Raw genomic sequence first — 20,007 nt, forward strand, 5'->3', positions numbered from 1 at the left:
CATCTTTGAGATGTTTATCAGTTTTCAGGTTCAGAATCTCAGTGGGCCTAACCTAGTCAACTGCAGTATGATTTCCTTGGAGAAACACTGTCATCAGTGAGATAATAAATAATTCTATAGGCCCACTCAGTCTAAGGTCTCTGAGGGAATGTCTCTCTGAGTGAAGATGGACTGTATGTTCTTTCTCACGCACATAATTTCTTCTGCTAACACTATATTTGTATTGTCCTGGGACTCTGAAGCTGGAGGACTTCTTATTTATTCCTTCAGAATCAGGGATCAACCTCTGGCTGACTCAGGGATCAACCTCTGCATCCTCACTGTCAGAATCTGCAGGAAGATGAATCTTCTTCAGCAAAACACACCAGTAGTAACTGTGTATTCGGGTTCCATTAATAATTCCTGTCTGGGAAGTGTTGTGAAAAGTTGCTTGCTGAGGTAAATTTGATCAAAGACATCTCAGGGCAGGGATTTCTTCCCTGTGTGCAACTCAACTATAAGAAAAGATGAGATTGTGAAGTTAACTGCTACATGGATGGATCCAGAGAGCAACATCCTGATTGAAGTAAGCAGAAGGACAGACACAAATGATCTCTCTCATGTGCAGATATAAAGAAACACAGTAGTGGAATACCTAATGGCCAAAGGCTACAGAAACTGGGAACTGGTCTTCAGTAGGAATCTAACCACAGGGTCTCTGGGAGAAGGGAGTACACTGGAGGGAAGTGGACACACCAGCTTGAATATTTTATTTATTTTTAAATTATTACGTTTTTGTTTTGGCAGCCTCACCTAAAAATGATCAGACCTTATTCCTAGCTTGGTGCTCAGGGATCACCTCTGATGGGGCCCAGGGGATCATATGGCGCCAGGTTCCAACCAGGTTGTCCACATGCAAGAGGAGTGCCCTACAAGTTGTACTATTTCTCAGTCATTGGAATGTTGTATAGAGCTTTACAATCATGGTGATTAATTAATTTTTCGTGGAGGGTTACATAGTTCTCAGGATTATGTCGGTTATACAATTCTCAAACACCCTTCCCTTCACCAGTGCCCATCTTCCATCACCAACCCCCCCAGTATACCTGCCGCCCCCTCCCACCTCCCCAGTCCCCACCCTTGTACATGATAAGTTTCACTTCGTTTATGCCTTATCTTGATTACATTCCATGTTTCAACACACAACTCACTACCGTTGTTGGGGTTTCCCCCAAAAAAGGAAAGCAGTCCTATTGCCAAGGAGGCATTTGATAGTTCTCTGTGTAAAACACAAAAATAAAAAGAAAGGGCGCGCAGGTGGCGAGGCAGGTGAAGGAAGGAAGAAGGCCAAACTGGTTGCTCGATCGGTTTATTTCATGTCCATCTCCATTCTCCTCTGATTCTCCTCCTGCTTCTTTCTCCCCCATCCTACTTCATTCTCTCTCTCTCTGCCTCTCTCCCGGCTCTCGGTCTCTCTCTCGATCTGTGGATCTGGCCTCCATGGATCTGGCCCCCGTGGATCTCGCCCCGTGGATCTGGCCCCCAACCCACTCTTACAGCCTAGTTAAATCTCCACAGCATGAGGGGGTTGGGGCATACACATAGGTGTGGTCAGCAATAGGGTAAGGTTCTTTTCCCTCAGGGGATGCTTCTCCTAGGACTTAATTCTCTTTCAGCAGGAGGATCCACCCAAGGGCAGAGTCCCATGAATGTGTTTCTCTTCTCCTCAGCCAGCAAACATATAAGAATTCATAATATTAATTACTTTGTATGGACACAATAAGAGATGCATTAAAGCTTATAGAATTGCTCTCCTGGGGCCATCTCAATCTCAGACTACAGTGCTCAGGCCAGATCAGTCTTTCCTATCCCTGGCAGGGTCCCAGTCTCATAATTACTATTGGATCATGACAGCATTTGTCTATGATCAAGCTCTTAACTTATAGTTAAGAATTAGGCACTTTGGCCAGGCCCATCTCGATGCCAGGGTAGCACATAACTCACCGCTTGCCCTGGATCCTTCCCGTCCCACGTCGGGGACCCTACTTTGGGGTGCTAGGAACTGAGGGCAACTGAGGCTTAAGTGGAGAAAGCAGATGCCCAGAAGGGAATAATATTCGAGGCCAATTAAGTCTTAGGTTATAAAAACATAATATTGTCTTCTTGTGTCTATACAAAAAAGACATAGCTTTAAAGTAAATTATTCAAAAGGCATAAAGAGGAGAGAAAGGCAATGTTATAATATTCAGTGTCCTAGAAAGTTCTGACCTTACCAATTAACAGAGTTTGATTAAGGGAAGAGCAGATAAACTGGTAGAAATGGTTACAGATAAACAAAGGAATGGGAGTGACTTGGAGCACTTTGATGGGTGTGACTGATAAACTAAGCTCCTAGTGGCAAGGGGGAAAGGACAAACCAATGATATCCAACAGTTCTTCACTGCTAAGAATATAGAGATATTAAGTCCCGCTGTTTGTTACATAACTTTTCTTTTTCCCCCTTGCCCCGCGCCACCGAGTTCACGCCTGTTTAGTAATCGCCACGCTGCCTGACAAGGGAAAAAAACCCGAAAAGGATGGTTATTTCCCGTCATCGGCAGGCGTGGGGCTCTGGCTTAGTTGATAGACTAGTAGAGTGTCTGCAAGCAGTTTCTGGAACCGAAGGTCTTGCGCTGGTTTCGGCTCCGGCTCGAGATTCCACCAGCGTCCCACTGTTCCATGTACATAATTTTTCCCCTTATATCCCATTCCCACGCCACCAGGTCTGTTTGCTTAATGGACATCACACTGTAGTTGACGACACGCCGCGTTTCTTCCCGAGAAAGAAGAAAATTTCTTCTCAGTCGGCGTGGGGATATAGCTTAGTTCAGTCTAGAGAGATGGCTACCACTTTGATTGCCTTCAATATTTCAGCAACAGACTTACTATTCTTGTTAGGATCTCCCACAAAAGTCCGACCCATTAAAAAGGGACATATTACATATTGCTGATGCTAAGATGACATTAGGTTTTGGGTTTCTGTATAAAGTCCAGGGAAAGTACAACCAGAAATAACATCACTACAAACTTTTACCCTTTTATGGTGCTCATAAGATGGAGAAGCCTAGAGAGAGGCTCGGCGTCTCCATTTTGCGCTCAGAAAAACCACGGATCCTGCGCTGTGCTCAGGAGGGAGGAGTTGAGAGAGAGAGAGGTTAAAAGAATTGTGGGATGCCCGGTTCCCACTGTTTCAGCGCACCGTGGGGTCTCTGGTCCCATGCCGGAATTAGTTCAGTGGGCTGCTTGGAGTCCAAGGGCGCTTCCTTGGGCTCTTCCATCATGCTCGCTCCACAGCAGGGTCCAAAAGGGCATTTAACATTTTTAAAAAATTTTATTTTCATAAGGTTGTTCACAATAATTGATTCCATCAATATTCAACACCAATCCCACCACCATTACACCTTCCCATCACCATGTTTTCGAATTTTCCCACCACCACTCAGGCCTGCCCCACAGGCAAATGCAAGATAATTTATTTTGTATTATTTGTTATGAGTAGTATCAATATCTATAAGATCCTATCTCACAGTATTTCTACAAAAGAGTTAAAAAAGAAGAATAATATGAGATGATGCATGGTCACCGTTTCCCAGAACTCTAAAACTTTAAATAAATGGGGTCCGGAGACATTCTGCAGTGAGCTGCTGGGTTCAGAGATTCATTTGTGAGTCTCTGGATCAGGGCCATTTATGAGCTTAAATGGCACCCAGAGGCAGTTTGTGGGTGTGACAGTCAGGACCCTTAAAGGGCAGGCAGATGGGAAAGGGTAGGCCAGTTCCCACCTCTTGAGGGCTGGAGTTTTCAGTTACTGGTCCCACATACCTGGGTTTTTCAGCAGATTTATTCTCTTGTGTGTGGGGGGGCCAAGCCAGGACAAGCCTATGAATATCTACCACAAGAGTGACAGGGATTGGGTTCTGGAGGTTTGCAGCTGCAGGGCTTCCTTTGGGGCAGGCGGAGAGAGGATGCCTGCTCCAGGCTCCGTAGTGAAATCAGCCTGGTGCAAAGTGTGGAAACAAATATGCCAAGAGCAGTTTGTGGACATGACAGCCAGGATCCTGGAAGGGTGGGGAGATGGGAATTAATTTTTTTTAACTAGCCTAAATCTATTAATTAATTAATTAATTTTTATTTATTTATTTTTGTTATTTATTTTATTGAATCACCATGTGGAAAGTTACAAAGTTCTCAGGTTTATATCTCATTTATACAATACTCAAACACCCATCCCTTTACCAGTGCCCATATTCCACCACCAAAAACCCCAGTATACCTCCCACCCCCCGCCCCCCACCCCCACCTGCGTAAGTGATAAATTTCACTTCATTTTCTGTTTACCTTGATTACATTCCATATTTCAACACAAAACTCACTATTGTTGTTGGAGTTTCCCCCCAAAAAAGACAGCCCTACTGCCAAGGAAGCATTTGATAATTAGTTTTCCATTACTGAGAATGAAGAGATACAAAATCCCGCTGTTCCAAGTACATAACTCTTTTTTTTTCTCCTTCCCTCGGCCCCAAGTTTGTGCCTGCTTAATAGTCCTCATAATATGGCGGGGGGGCAGGGGGGGAAAGTTGAGAAAGAAGGATATTTCCCCTCCTCGGCAGGCGTGGGGCTATGGCTTAGTTCAGTCTAGAGACATGAAACTAGCCTACATTTAATGGCTCTTTATAACATATAAAATTCATGCAGCTGGCCAAAGGAACAAATGCAAAAAAGAAGCACATTTCCATTCATACATTACCAAATTATACCATTCCCATCACTTATTTTATGCTATTTTCTAATACTTTCATAATAATGTGAAATAATAATGAAAATTAAGCTCATCTTTGTCTCGGCCATATCATGAAGTCTATCTATAGTATATGCATGAGTTTGTGTAATATGTGTGTGTGTGAGAGAGAGACAGAGAGAGAAGGAGAGCTAAGTCATAATCTCATGTGTAAATTTCTATTTTGGCCTTTCAGAATTTATTTGAATTTGATCATGAGTCAACTGTGAGAAATAATTTTATTCAAGTATTAATATGATATATCACTTTAAGATATGTAAACAAGGGTCAAACATGTGTCATTGCAATGAATGCTAATTTGTCCTTTTAACCAATTTGTAAATCTTTCACTAGAATTTTAAAAAATATATTCATAACAGTTATATTAAAATATAACTTTTGCATAATTTTCTTAATTGAATAAATACTAGTAAGCTATATTTACCACTATTATAACTATATCACAAGAATTAGAATATTTTCCTTTTATGAAATGTATGTAGACTGCGCCATAGTAATAGAGCATTTGCCCTGCACATAAACACCCAGGAACTTCAAATAGTCCCAGGGTGATTCCTGAGTTCAGATCGTGGAGCAAACATTGAACACTGCCAGATGTGGGCCCAAATAGTAGATGAAGAAAATTTATGTGATGTGAAAAAAATTTTAAATTTAACATCTTGAAATTTTCTGAGAAAGTATCGAATTGTAAGCCATTCTATGGAATGCCTACATAATAACTTTTCATAGGTTGTGAAAAAAACTAATATTTTATTTGTTTTATTTCAAATGCAGCCAATTTTGTATTTTTCTAGATGAATATGCATTTCACTAACTCAATAATACAAAAAATCAGGGTTTTTTTTCTATTCTTTTCAAGTATAGCCAATAGAGGGAGCTGTGGAACTCCCTTCCTTTTTAGCACAGCTGCTAAGTGAGGGCCATTAACTCAGAGAAACCAGTCCTGGGGTTTGGGCCTGTGAACAATGAGTGGGATTCAGCTCTTGTGTACTCTGGGCTAGGACCTGTGTGTGTTCTCTGCAGGTGCTTCCTGCCAAAACACCCCTCAAAACTCTGTCCATTCTGTCTGGAGTGTGAGCTGAGCCCCACCAACATGAACAGCAGGAGATGGGCAGTTATTAGATTTAACTAATTTGCATGGACAGCCCCTCCTGTGGCAGAGGGAGACAAGTAGGTGTGGGGCAGCCAGTGCCCACTGTGGGATCAGAGGGTGGTGTGCACCATGGCCTGGACTGCTCTCCTGCTCACGCTCCTCTTTCACTGCACAGGTATGGCTAGGACTCAAGAGGCTGCCTGGTAGAACTTCCTCCTTGTTCATAGTATTGATGAGTTTTACCTGATTCTTGCCTGAAGATAATGCAAGTCTTTCTTCGCAGGGTCCCTCTCCAGCCTGTGCTGACTCAGGAGCCTTCAGTCTCTGCATCTCCTGGAACAGCAGCCAGACTCACCTGCACCCTCAGCAGTGGTTTCAGTGTTGGCAGCTATGCAGTACGCTGGTACCAGCAGAAGACTGGCAACTCTCCTAGGTTTCTGCTGTATTACTACACAAGTACACAGTTGGGATCTGGAGTTTCCAATCGCTTCTCTGGATCCAAAGACACCTCAGCCAATGCGGGACTCTTGCACATCTCTGGGCTGCAGCCTGAGGATGAGGCTGACTATTACTGTATGATTTATGACAGTGGTACTAATCACAGTGACACAGGCATAAGAGGAAGTGGTACAAAAACTTTCATCTGTTTTGAAACTTAAATAATGACCCTCTTCCAACATAAAGCTACTTTAGCATATAGCAATTTTATTTGGAAGTAATTTTTCTTTCATAATGACCTATCCAGCATTTTCTTATGCAATGTAGTTGAATTTAAAACTTCTAATGAACTTTCAATAACAATAAGAAACTCATGCAGAGGTCAAAATTTTACTCAGCTAATTAAATTTTAAAAGCCACTCACATCCCACCTCCATAACTGTGTAAGTTCCTCATCTACTGGACTTATTCCAGAGACTCAAACAAATCTCTAAAGAACTCACCTAGCCACACACACACAAAAGTCTCAAAAACCCATTCCTTACTGAGAGCTCTGGGAGGGGGATGGGTGGGCCAGCTCTTGCCAAACAAAACCCTTGCAGTCACTCCCCTAAAACCACATTCCAGTTAAAAATTGAACTCCAACCGGACAGCCCAGTTAAGAGCTCTTGAGTTTCTAGAGCATGCAACAGCAAAGGCACGTCCATCACCTACATCACTGATATGCCAGTAGTAGATGGATGGCATGTAAAGTAGAAACCAACCGATCTCCACTAACAAAAACATTAACAATGGAGGTTAAATTCCAGCAACAGCTTAGTAAAAGCCTCACACAAGGATTTCATGTCTCGTGCTGAGATACAATTTTCACAAATATTGTTATGCAGAAATATAATTTTTTAAATCTTGAAGGTAGAAAGGATAGGTTTTTATTGTGCCTCTTTTTCAGAATTTTAAGTTTTCCTCTTTTTTTTTAATTAGTGAATCATTGTGAGGTACGGTTACATACTTATAAAGTTTCGTGCTTGCATTTCAGTCATACAGTGATTGAGTACCCATCCCTCCGCCAGTGCCCATTACAGAAATATTTTTTATCATTCTGTTAGGGATAAAAAAACATTATAAAGTAAATTATTGTCGGCCTGCTACGGGCACAGGTTTGAGGGGTGGTTGGGAAAATGGAGACAGTGGTGGGAGGAAAGGGGTAATGATGGTGAGATGGGTGTTGAAATATTGAATACCTATAATCAATCATCATGAACAACTTTCTAAACAATGATGTGGGTGTCGGGGTGGGGGATGATCAAACTAGAACCAATTGGGCTGAATTTTAAAAGACTGGAGCAACAGCTTAGCACAGTAGGGCATTTGCTTTGCACTCGGCCAACCCGAGTTTGATTCCTCCGTCCCTCTCAGAGAGCCCAGCAAGCTACCGAGAGTATCCTGCTGACATGGCAGAGCCTGGCAAGTTACCCATCGTATATTCGATATGCCAAAAACAGTAACAAGTCTCACAATGGAGATGTTACTGGTGCCCGACAATGCTACAGTGCTATTTACATTGCAATTTAAGCCTGCATTGCTCAGATCACAAGCACCATAATAAACATAGAAATCCTTTTACAGCACTTAGAATATGTTTTTGTAGGCATTTGAGAATTGCTTTACATGACCATCCACCCCTCACCCTTACTGACAGTCCCCTGTGCTCAGGGCTATGTCATTTGCTTTGATCATAAAGATAAGGCACTCAGATATGAGAAGCTGTGCAGACTCAAATAAAAAAAAATCCAGAAAAGAAATGGTCTTGACTCATACTCTCAGGTACTGAAGCTTCCATTGCAAAGTCTGAACAGAGGGGGCTAGAGGGGGAAACTGGATTTGAGGTTCTGGGTCAACATTGATGTATTCCAGCAAAAGTGATAAACTCGGAGAGGGATGTGCTACTCTTATAGGCAACACCATTCAGGACCCAAAAGCGTTCCTCTGATTGTTTCCTTCTCCTTAAACTGGACTGTATCCTCTACTTCTTGATCCCTGCAAGCAGTTGACCAACAGTCCAAGATATTGATGCCGGCTGGCCACACATCAAGGATATCACTTAAGGTAACTTTATTTTTTTTAATTTTTTTATTGAATCACCATGTGGAGGGTTACATAGTTCTCAGGATTATGTCAGTTATATAATACTCAAACACCCTTCCCTTCACCAGTGCCCATCTTCCATCACCAACCCCCCCCAGTATATCTGCCGCCCCCTCCCACCTCCCCAGTCCCCACCCTTGTACGTGATAAGTTTTACTTTGTTTATGCTTATCTCGATTGCATTCCATGTTTCAACACACAACTCACTACCGTTGCTGGGATTTCCCCCCAAGAAGAAAAAGACAGTCCTATTGCCAAGGAGGCATTTGATAGTTCTCCATTGCTAAGAATATAGAGATATTAAGTCCTGCTGTTTGTTACATAACTTTTCTTTTTCCCCCTTGCCCCGCACCACCGAGTTCACGCCTGTTTAGTAATCGCCACGCTGTCTGACAAAGGGAAAAAAAACCGAAGAGGATGGTTATTTCCCGTCATCAGCCAGCATGGGGCTCTGGCTTAGTTGATAGTCTAGTAGAGTGTCTGCAAGCAGTTTCTGGAACCAAAAATCTTGCGCTGGTATCGGCTCCGGCTCGAGATTCCACCAGTGTCCCGCTGTTCCATGTACATAACTTTTCCCCTTATATCCCATTCCCACACCACCAGGTCTGTTTGCTTAATGGACATCACACTATGTTTGACACCACGCCGCGTTTCTTCCCGAGAAAGAAGGATATTTCTTCTCAGCCGGCTTGGGGATATAGCTTAGTTCAGTCTAGAGAGATGGCTACCACTTTGATTGCCTTCAATATTTCAACAAAAGACTTACTATTCTTGTTTTGATCTCCCACAAAAGTCCGACCCATTAAGAAGGAACCATTTCATATTGCTGATACTAAGATGACATTAGGTTGCGCGGCCGCAGCAGCGGCCGCGCGGTTTGGGGTTTCTGTATAAAGACCAGGGAAAATTCTGCCTGAAATTCTATCACTACAATCTTTTTCCCTTTTATGGTGCTCATAAGATGGGAAAACCTAGAGAAATACCGGGCCCCCGCGCACTGGCGGAAGTGGGAAAGCTCCCTTGTCCTCCTCAGTCATACTGGGGCTGTGGGCACGGCGAAGTGGGGAAGCCCACGTGGCTGCACTCTCTTTAAGTGTCCGATGTGGGCGGAGACCGGTACTTCCCCGCCCTCGATCTCCCGCCAGCCGCGCCGCGCATTTGGGTGCGTCTCTCCATTTTGTGCTCAGAGAAGTGGGGTGGAGGCTGTGCTGTGCTCAGGAGAAGTTGAAGGAGAGAGAGAGAGAGAGAGAGAAAAAAAAGAGAGAGAGAAACGCCGGGCCCCCGCAAGGGGGGCCTGGCGGAAACGCTCAAATCACATACTGCAGGTTGCTGGCGGGCTGCTGGTGTCCAAAGCAGCTCCCTCATCTTCCTCCGTCATACTCGGGCTGCGGGCACGGCGAAGTGGGGAAGCCCTCGTGGCTGAACTCTCTTTAAGTGTCCGATGTTAAGGTAACTTTATCCATAAAAGCTACATAGAAAGACATGATATAATATCTATATTTTTATTTACAGGAAACAATGACAACATTGGGGTTCCTAAAAGAAGCTCCAAAGGTAAACCCTAAATTTGCTGGATTTGATTTACTCTCATGGTTCCAGGTCTAATTGTCTTATCCTGAAATAATGAACCTCTTGTTCGTTCCTTTGAGGACAAGGATGAGCATTCTTGTCAGGTCAGTGACTATAGTGTCCATACCACCAAGAGTTCCTGCTCCTGATGTATAGACTCAAATCTGCTATCTGTTCATTTCTGTACGTTCCTCTATCTCTTCCTGTGTCCCCACATGCTTCCTCTCCTGTCTTCCTCTAACACATTCTAAAAATAAAGAATGAGTTCAGTAGAAATATCTAGTTGGTCACACACATAAATATCTACAATTTTATTTCTAGGGCTAAAATAGCTTTAACCATATGGTGATGTGGATGAGATGGGGCGACAAGAAGTGAAGAAGTCCTTTCATGTCACCCAGGTATCTAGTTCCACTTTGTCCTCACCTCATACGTGATGCTCTTTATGAGCCAGGACTTGCCTGTTGTTCCTGAGACCTAAAGCTTTAGGAAATTTATATTCATATTCATTTTCCTTAAATCATTTCAACTCTCTGGCTCATGCTTGCTGTGAAGAAACATTGTTATGCTTTGGTAATTGTACGTTTAGAGTTTATAGTTACAAATTGTATTGTGATAAATAAACTAGTAGAGACTTATTCCTAGAAACCCTTGTTCTTCTTCAGGGTCAGTGTTTGCAGTATTTACTAGTACAGTGAGGCAAATCCAAAAGTTTTAAATAATAGGACATACCTTGTCAAGTGGTAGAGGAAAATGAAAATATAAGGGGGTGAAAAGGGAGATAGTTTAGGGGTCAGTTGTGTGATTTGCTTTACAAGGCTGCTGTTGATCCCCAGTTTGATCTGTAGTCCCTACCAGGTTAGGGATAACCCTGGGAGGTTGCCCTGGTGGCCCCCTACACTGTTGCACCAGAGCAGAGCAAAAGGGTCATAACATTGAACATTGGCCTCAATTGGCACATTATCAAGGATTGTGTAGACTAGGTCCTCTGAGCACTACTTTGGAGGCTCTCACCACACAAAATGGGCACCTTCCAGAATAATATTTTTGGCTTGGATGTGGGCCATACCCTGAGGTCTCAGGAGCTATTCTTCCTTCTGTTCTCAGGAGTAATGCTAGTGGTTCTAGGGGACCACAGGCAGTACTAGAGATCAAATAAAGTCAGCCACGTGCAAGCAAGCACTTTAGCTCTTTAAGTTTCTGCTGTCCATGAAATTCTGTATCATTCCTTCATCTGAGCAATAATATTATTTGCCAGTCGAATAGCCCAAAACAGGAATAAGCCCCATTCTGAGACTGCTCAATGCACTTCTTAAATTTCTTTTTGTTGGGAATCTGAGTTATCAAATCTAGATATTCTTCCAAATGTTCTTGTACTTATGTGGTGGGGACAGTGGTTTATAAAATTATCTTCTCCAAAGAGCATAGATTCTGGACATTGCCTGGGTATATCCCCAGCAGAACTTCCCTAACACTATCCTTAACATTGTCTCTGCAGACATTTCAATAAACAGTCCTTTCAAATCCTACCAGACTGCATCAATTCTAAAGCTGCAATCCCAGGTTTTTTGAGATGTTGAGGACATTGACTACCAAGTCTGAAGAAAGTACTAGGGAGGTCCAGCAGGTAGACATGGTTCTAATGCTATTATCTTGATGGAAAAATCACACATAGGAACACATCTAGTAAGGCAAAAGAAGAACTCTAATCAACCTTGCTTCTAGTTAAGAATTGCAATCTGTAAACATCTCAGATCCATAATCGTAGCTTTCATAGCATTCATTAATTACCACAAGGCCAAACACAACTCACCACATTTTCAGTTTCTCCTACCTACTAAGACATTCTCTGCTCTTTCCCCATTCTCCAATGACATCAATTTCAGATGTCTAGTCCTTTTGAAAGTCTATGTTATATGCCATCATTTTTAGTTGTAAATTTATGGAGGAGGAGAGGTTGGTGTCTATAATATCTGCCATCTATCTTGACTCTCAATGGTTAAATTTCTACAAACTTCTGAAGCTAGAGTAATATAAGTGTAGTTCAATGCAACCAGAGACCAAAGAGAAATTTTTATCTATATAATAAAAATAAATAAAAACTAAAGATTTGTAAATAAATAAGAGTCCAATTCCATGAATTAAAACTACAAAAGACAGCTGCAAAACTGAAACAGGCTTAACTAAGAAGATTAGGTACTGGTATAAAGAAAACGACAAAACGCTACTCCAAGAAATACAGGAGAACATGAGGAAATGGAGACACATCCCCTACTCATGGACTGGGAGAATTAACATTGTCAAAACTACAATATTTTCCAGGCATGGCATAGATTTAATACCACCCCTATTAGAATACCCATAGTATTCTTTTTCAAAGAAATAAACTAAACACTCCTGAGATTCATATGGAACACTATACCCCTACAAATAGAGAAAGAAATCTTTGGAAAAATGAATAAGATAGGTATCAACGTCCCCCAATTCAAACTGTAATACAAAGCAGAAGTAATTAAAACATCATGGTATTGGAATAAAGACAGACCTGTAGACCAATGGAATAGAGATGAATATCTTGACACGAGTCCTCAAATACGTGATCATTTAATATTTGATAAGGGAACAAGAAATATGAAGTGGAGCAAGGAAAGCCTATTCAACAAGTGTGCTGGAAAAACTGGGTAGTTACATGTAAAACATGAACTTAGACCTCGTTCTAAGCATGCAAAAAAGTCATATTAAAATGAATTAAATATCTCAACATAAAACCTAAATCCATAAGACACATGGAAGAAAATGTAGGCAAAAACATCCATGACATTAAAGTGAAAGGCACTTCAAAGAGGGTATTCCGGAGATATCAGTGGTGAGGAATGTGCACTGGTGGAGGAATGGGTGTTTGATCAGTATGTGATTGTAATCCAAACATGAAAGCTTGTAACTGTCTCATGGTGATTCAATAAAATTTTAAAAAAAAAGATAAAACACCACTGACTAAGCTAGTAGAAGCAAAGAGAAACATATGGTACTATAGGAAGCTAAGAAGTTTCTGCGCCTCCAAAGAAACAGTGACCATGATACACAGACAGCCCACAGATAGGGGAAAATTATTTATCCAGTACCCATCTGATAATGGATTAATGTCCAAGCTATATAAGATACTAATAGATCTTTACAAGGAAAAAACATCCAAGCCCATCAAAAATGGGGAGAAAAAATGAATAGAAACTTCCTCAGAGAAGAAATATAATTGGCCAAAAGACACATGAAAAAATGCTCTATATTGCTAATCATCAGGGATATGCAGATCCAAACAATGATGAGATATCACCTCACACCACAGAGGCTGGAATACATCAAAAATAAACACTGGCACAGATGCAGGAGAATGTATACTCTCCTTCATTGTTGTTGGGAGTGCTGAACTGCTGTAGCCTTGGAGGAAAATAATATGGATATTCCTCATATAACTATAAATTGAGCAGCCATTTGACTCAGCGCTATTACTTCTGGTAATATACCCTGGGGGACTAAAACCACACAGCAGAAACCCAACTGCACTCCTATGTTCCTTGCAGCACTATTCACAATAGCCAGAATCTGTAAAAAACCTGAGTGCCTGACAACAGAAAAATGGATAAAGAAACTATGGCACATCTACACAATAGAATACTGCACAGCTATTAGGAAAAATGAAGATATGAAATTTGCTTATAAACTGATAGATATGGAGAGTCTTATGTAAATGAAATAATTGAGAAAGAGAGAGATAGATGTAGAATGACTGCGTTCATTTTGGGGATGAAGTTAATAACAAAGGCCAGAGAAGACTGGGACCAGGAGTACTAGTCAATGATTCAATGATTGGTAGCTTGTCACAATGGTGTTTGGGCAGCAAAGAGCAGTTAGGATAGAGAAGAGACCAGTGTAACAATAAACAATAGTAGTTGGAAATGAACATTTTGGACAGGAACTGGGTTTTGAAATTAGGTAAAGGAATATACCTGATAATGTTTCAGTATCTGTATTGCTAACCATAAGACCCACATGGGGGGAGAGAGAGAAAGAGAGAAAGAGAGGGAGAGAGAGAGAAGAGAGAGAGAGGGAAGAGAGGGAGAGAGAGAGAGAGGGAGAGAGAGAGAGAAAGAGGGAGAGAGAGAAAATTCCTTCCATAGAGGCTGGTAGGGTGGGATATGAGGGAGCTGGAGGGAAACTGGGGACATCCGTAGTGGTAAATGCACACTGGTGAGAAAAGGATGTTGCAACAGTGTGAAAGAATTTCATAATTGGTTATCTCACGTGATTTATGAAGAACTTTAAAATTGTTTATCTCATGCGATTCAATTAAAAAATTAAAAATAAATTTTAGAGGGGCCAGAGAGATAGTACAGAGGGCAAGGCACTTGCTTTGCATGCCACCAATCTGGATTCAATCTCCAACATCCAATATTATCCCTTCAGCACTTCCAGGAGTGATTCCCTGAGTGCAGAAAAGGAGTAATCTCTGAGCACTGCTGGATGTGGCTCAAAAACAAAACAGCAATAGAGATACAGTACTTGAGTGGTGGCTGTTGTGTAGTGACATATACTCTGAAGAACGCAAAACTGTAAATCTAATAGCATAGACACACTTGTGTAATCTAAAGCTATCTCAGTGAAAAGGAAACTTTAAAAAGTGAGGTTAGATCTTAGAGCACGTCATCCACTACATGAAAGGTTCTTCCATATCAGATAGAGATTCTGTCTGTAAACCTCCCTCAGTGAAATCTCTTGCATTTGAGTCAGAAGAAACTGTCATCAAGAACACATAACCACTCCACTCCCCGCCCCTTTTAAGAAGCATCTTCTGGGTGAAACCAAGTTAAAAGTATCACTCCTCATCCAGAGTTTGAGAGAAATCTCAATTTGACAAACAAAAGGCAGATAAACATATCAATACTAAGAGATCTACTTAGGTGTTGAAATTCTGTGACAAATGATGTTTTTATTGTTTCTCTGATTCACAGGTACTCAGGGCTTAGTCCAGTCTCTGTGCTCTTGGGTCACTCCTGAGGGTGCTCAGGGAACCATATGTGGTGCTAGTGATGGAACTAGGGTTGTTCACATATAAGGCAAACCCCTTAATCCCTGTACTAGCTCTCAGGCATAAGTGGAAAAATTTTAAAGCAGCAAACATAATATCACTTCAATGAACAATTATGGGTATTTTGTAAAATAAATGAACAAGGATAAAATGCAAAAAATGTAGTAATAACAATACAAACAAAAGGCACATATATATGTATATGCATACATATTACATATTACAGTATAGGAATCAAAACAGTACAGGAACTCAGAGAAGTAAACAGATGAACTTGATGTTAAAGAGTAGTTTATTTAACAAAACTAAGAAATATGATACCAACAACAATTAGCAGAGACAAAGAAAAAATAATGGGTGTCATTTAGCATGGTAAATAAGGTGAACCATTAAAACTTGTTTCAAAGATAATGGGCCTGAGCAATATAGTGGGCAAGCTACCTGCCTTGCATGCAGCTGACATGGGTTTTATCAGCAGCACCTAACCCATATTTGATCCCTCGAGCCCCGCCAGAGCTGGGAGTAAGCTTGGAGCACCACTGGGAATAGCCCCAAAAGCAAGTCAAAACAAAAATAAAATAAAGTAATTTTAAAAGTAAATACTGAATTGAAAAGTGCCTTTTGACATGAAAAACAATCACCACTGTTAATTTATTTATCCATTTTTTAGTTTGGAGGCCACACCAGCAGTGCTCAGGGATTCCTTCTGACTCTGGACTCAGAGATCACTCCTAGCTGTGCACAAGGGAACCATATGGCATGCTGGGGGTTGAACCCAGGTCTGCTGCATGCAAGGCAAGCACCCACCTGCTCTCCTATCACTATGGCCTGCCACAGTTAATTATTATCAAGAGAATGTCTCCAGAGGGTCTATGAATAAGGTTGAGGAGAACAAATCCTGCTGCCAATTCAGGCTGACTGTGCCCAAATTGCACACATACCCACTGGCTTGAATTAGAGGTCACCACAGGTGCTTCCTCCCAGAGGACTCACTCTGCCACCTCAGGCATCACAGCAAAACTAGGTCAGAATTAAAGATGTAGACCTGGGGGGAGGGAGCATACTAAAGGACTCCAATTTGCAACAAGTGCATCCAAACACAAATCCTTACCCCAGGGTGTTGAGAAAGATAAAAGAGGCAGCAGAATAGTTCAATGTTAGTTATCAGGTCCAAATATCCAAAGAAACTCACAATTGTTAGAAAAGGCAAACAATAAACATCAATACATTGTTCATTTAGGTACTGACATCACAAGGCGAATTTTTAAACATTTTAGGCACCTTGACTTACAATACTGCTAATGATAGGGACTCATGCATACAATATTATACCACCACACACTCAAGCCACTATCTCTACCTGCATCAGGGTAAGTTCAATACTCTAGTCCAGACTTTAGATTCTGTTACCTTCAGTCACATGGAAAATATTTTCAATGCATCAATCATGGTGTCTGTCTGATAAGTAATTATAGACTCTTTAAGGAGAAAAAGCCAAATGTCATAAGCTAGGACAATAAATTACCAACCCGGAATTTTAAATCTTTAAAATTGCAAAAGATTATATATGTATATATGTATATATATATATATATATATATATATATATATATATTACTGTCACTGTCCCTGTCATCCCCTTGCTCATCGATTTGCTCGAGCGGGCACCAGTAACATCACCATGTGAGACTTGTTGTTACTGTTTTTGGCAAATCAAATACACTATGGGTAGCATTCTTTTAATGATTTTTCAAATATTTGCTGACATGCTGACTTTTGAATACACCTAAGGTGAACTTTATTTTCCCCCATAAATTTCTATCATCACAATCCCCTGAATGTCCAAATCTTGCAAACAGCTCAATTATCTTATATTCTGTAAGAGTTGACCCAACACATTTTTCCTTCTGTAGAAGATTTCTGGGTTTCCTAGCATGTTGAATATTTATCCCTACAACTGTCATAGAAAGGGACTCCTGGGAGTGAGATACCACATGAACACTGGAATGCAAAATACTCAATTCAGCAAAAACTAAGGTGAGAAAATTAAAAAGGTGGATCTGTCACTCTTGGTTTCAAAAGAGATTATTAAGGTACACTTTGTAATGTGGTGTCAGGCCACCATTTAAATACACATGTAGATCATAGGCACAGGAATAAGAGGTCAGAAAATCACCCAAACACTTATATTCAAGTGATCAAGAAAACACAATGGGGAGTGGGAGTGGGATATTATCTTCAACAAATAATGTTACAGAAATTCATATAAACATTGAAGGAAACTGAATTCTGTCTTAAGTCACATAAGAGAAAAAATCAAAATTATTTAATTATTTAAGCATTAGATCTTAACAAAAGAGAGATTCTAGAAAACAAAATCCTCATAACAATTATCTTAGTAATAATTTTTTAGATATGATGCCACCACTTGAATCAATGAATCCCAAAATTACCAGTGGGACTATATTATGATAAAATATTGCTGGGACTGGAGTGAGCGCTCAGAAGACTGAGACCACACAAAGAATGTTTTGCATTTGGGAGGCCAGGGATCAATCCTTGTCACTGCATGATCCCCTAGAAACTCTGGGAACAGCCTCCAAACTTACCAGTAGCCCCTAAACATCACCATGTGTGGTCTCCGGGTACAACAAACAAGTTTCTGCACTAAAGACTGAAACATTTAACAGGAAGCAGAGACAATCTAGGGAATGGGAGAAGACATTTGCAAGTCACATATCAGAATAGTGAAGACTGTTAAAAATACAGAATTGGAACATAGGGCACAACGTCATGATCAGAGAGGAGTATGTTTGAGAGACAGCACCTGAGTGCTAACTACCAAAGACCCCAGAGAACATGCTGGAAAAATCTCTTCTGAGGAAACCCAGTGGAATACAGAGAATACAACCCAGGTCAAGTCATGAGGAGGACACTAAGAGGTGACCTGTTTTGACCCTGAGCAAGGGGAACAGTGCACAGGGCAGTAGTAAAGTAGATACACTGTTTCAGGCCTGGATTTCATTAAAAGGCATAAATATTTAATTAGAATCATTTTTGTATAAGGCAAGACGTATAGTGATAATGATGAGAAATGAAAGAAAGCCAATGCATATTTCATTAATCTTATGTGCATTGGCTTTCATTTCTCATCATTATCACTACACGTCTTGCCTTATTAAAAATGTACTTACAGTTTGGAATTACAAAGTAGATCATGTTTTTCCTTCAGGATATGATTAAAGTTAACGTGAGTTAACTTCACCAGTTCTGGAAAGCAGTAACATATCTACCTATTTCGTTACCTCTAAAATACACCTTGGTCCTCTCCATTCCTTCAGACCCATAGATAATATTAGTGGACATGGTAATAAAAGTGTTCTGTTGATCAACCCAAAGAGCCTAGACACTGTATTTCTGCCTATTTTTGCTTGTTTGTTTTTCTTATCAATAGAAATTTTTATTTCTTATTTTAATATGCCACTTTGGGGGATAAATCCCATTTTATAGTGTTTTGTGTCTTCTCAAAAAAAATCTGAAGATAAATTGGAGTAACCCCATATAAGTATATTTTCTTAGAACAAATGGGAGTTGTGATGTCTTATACGTTAGTGAAACTCTGTGAGTCATATCTTCAGCTCTAGTCCTCCCACCTTAGCCCTGTTCAATCACACCCAGATACTTGTTCTGAGATTTCCTAATTGGACCTGTGCTGGAGGAGACGAGTTTGAAAGTACTCACAGAGCAGCGAGTTTACTGAAGTGGCCCGAGAGTTCAAAAAGATGAAAATTATAGATTACTGACTGGGTAAGAAAGTTCTCCCAAAAATTATCTTTCAGCTCCAAGATTTTCTAGAGAAAAATATAGGACTGAGGTCTCCACATGGGGGTAGATATAGTTGACGTATATCAACCCACATCACTCAGTATCTGTCACTCTATAGTCACTGTCTGTGTGAGGTCTCACTATCTGCCTCTTTCAAGGTCTCCTTCAGGAGATATCAGAGTTACACTGGGAAATAAAGAGAAATGAAACTGATTTGCATGAAGTGCCTTCTTCTCTGGGACTCTGGGACATGAAAAGATCCCAGGACACCAGACACAAACCAGAAAACTAAGAAGACCACATCTATCAGTATCTCCATTATATTATAGAGAGCATTTACTCAGCTTTCCCTCAAATGGTTTAATCAGGCAAGTGGATTCTATATCCTTGGGGTCTCGGGGTATTCTGTTTTAGATACATATTCTCAGACTGTGGTAACCTTGGAGTCATCACTGTATATAGGACACCTGTTCTCTTATCAGAGGGTGAGTGAGAAGTATAGGTAGGGAACGGAGACACAAAACTTTGGTTCAGTCTTTCCTGTTCTAAGAAAAATTTATTCTTGTTTAGAGGTTGGTCTCCAACACATCCAAATGGCGCCTTTGTTCCTCAAGCCTCCAGGTAGGAAAGAGCAGAAATGTTTTCTGTGTTCAACCCTGGTGGTCACTGCAGATTAATATTATTTGTCCCATCCCAATTTATAATAAAAGCTTACATAATGGCTAATTCAAGGAGAAAGATTGTGGTGGAAGATAACACATACAGGATAATTCAGGAACACATTTGCTGATCAACTCAGAAAAAAATCACTCATACTTAATGTGATGATTTAACTGACTGAAAAACCTGAATCTAATTGCCTGAAAATGCAATTGTTTCTGATTTCTTCTGAATAATCACAAAGATTAATACTAACAAAAGGACAAATGAACCAAATACAGAATATCGTTCAGATTCTTTTGCCAAATTCTCCATAGTAGACCAATAATAAATAAACACGAAATACACATCCACTTAAAAGTCCATATGAAAAGAAAG

General features: G+C 40.7%; 1 gene segment (V, D, J or C); it reads left to right on the forward strand.

Annotated features, from left to right (window-relative positions):
* The first annotated feature begins 6,038 nt into the window (after positions 1–6,038).
* On the forward strand, positions 6,039–6,568 carry LOC129407050 (immunoglobulin lambda variable 5-37-like). The segment is given in 2 exon segments: positions 6,039–6,094; positions 6,202–6,568. Coding segments are annotated over 2 exon segments (423 nt in total).
* Positions 6,569–20,007: the final 13,439 nt, after the last annotated feature.

This window comes from Sorex araneus, chromosome 9 (assembly GCF_027595985.1).
Source record: "Sorex araneus isolate mSorAra2 chromosome 9, mSorAra2.pri, whole genome shotgun sequence".
Taxonomy (NCBI): Eukaryota; Metazoa; Chordata; class Mammalia; order Eulipotyphla; family Soricidae; genus Sorex; species Sorex araneus.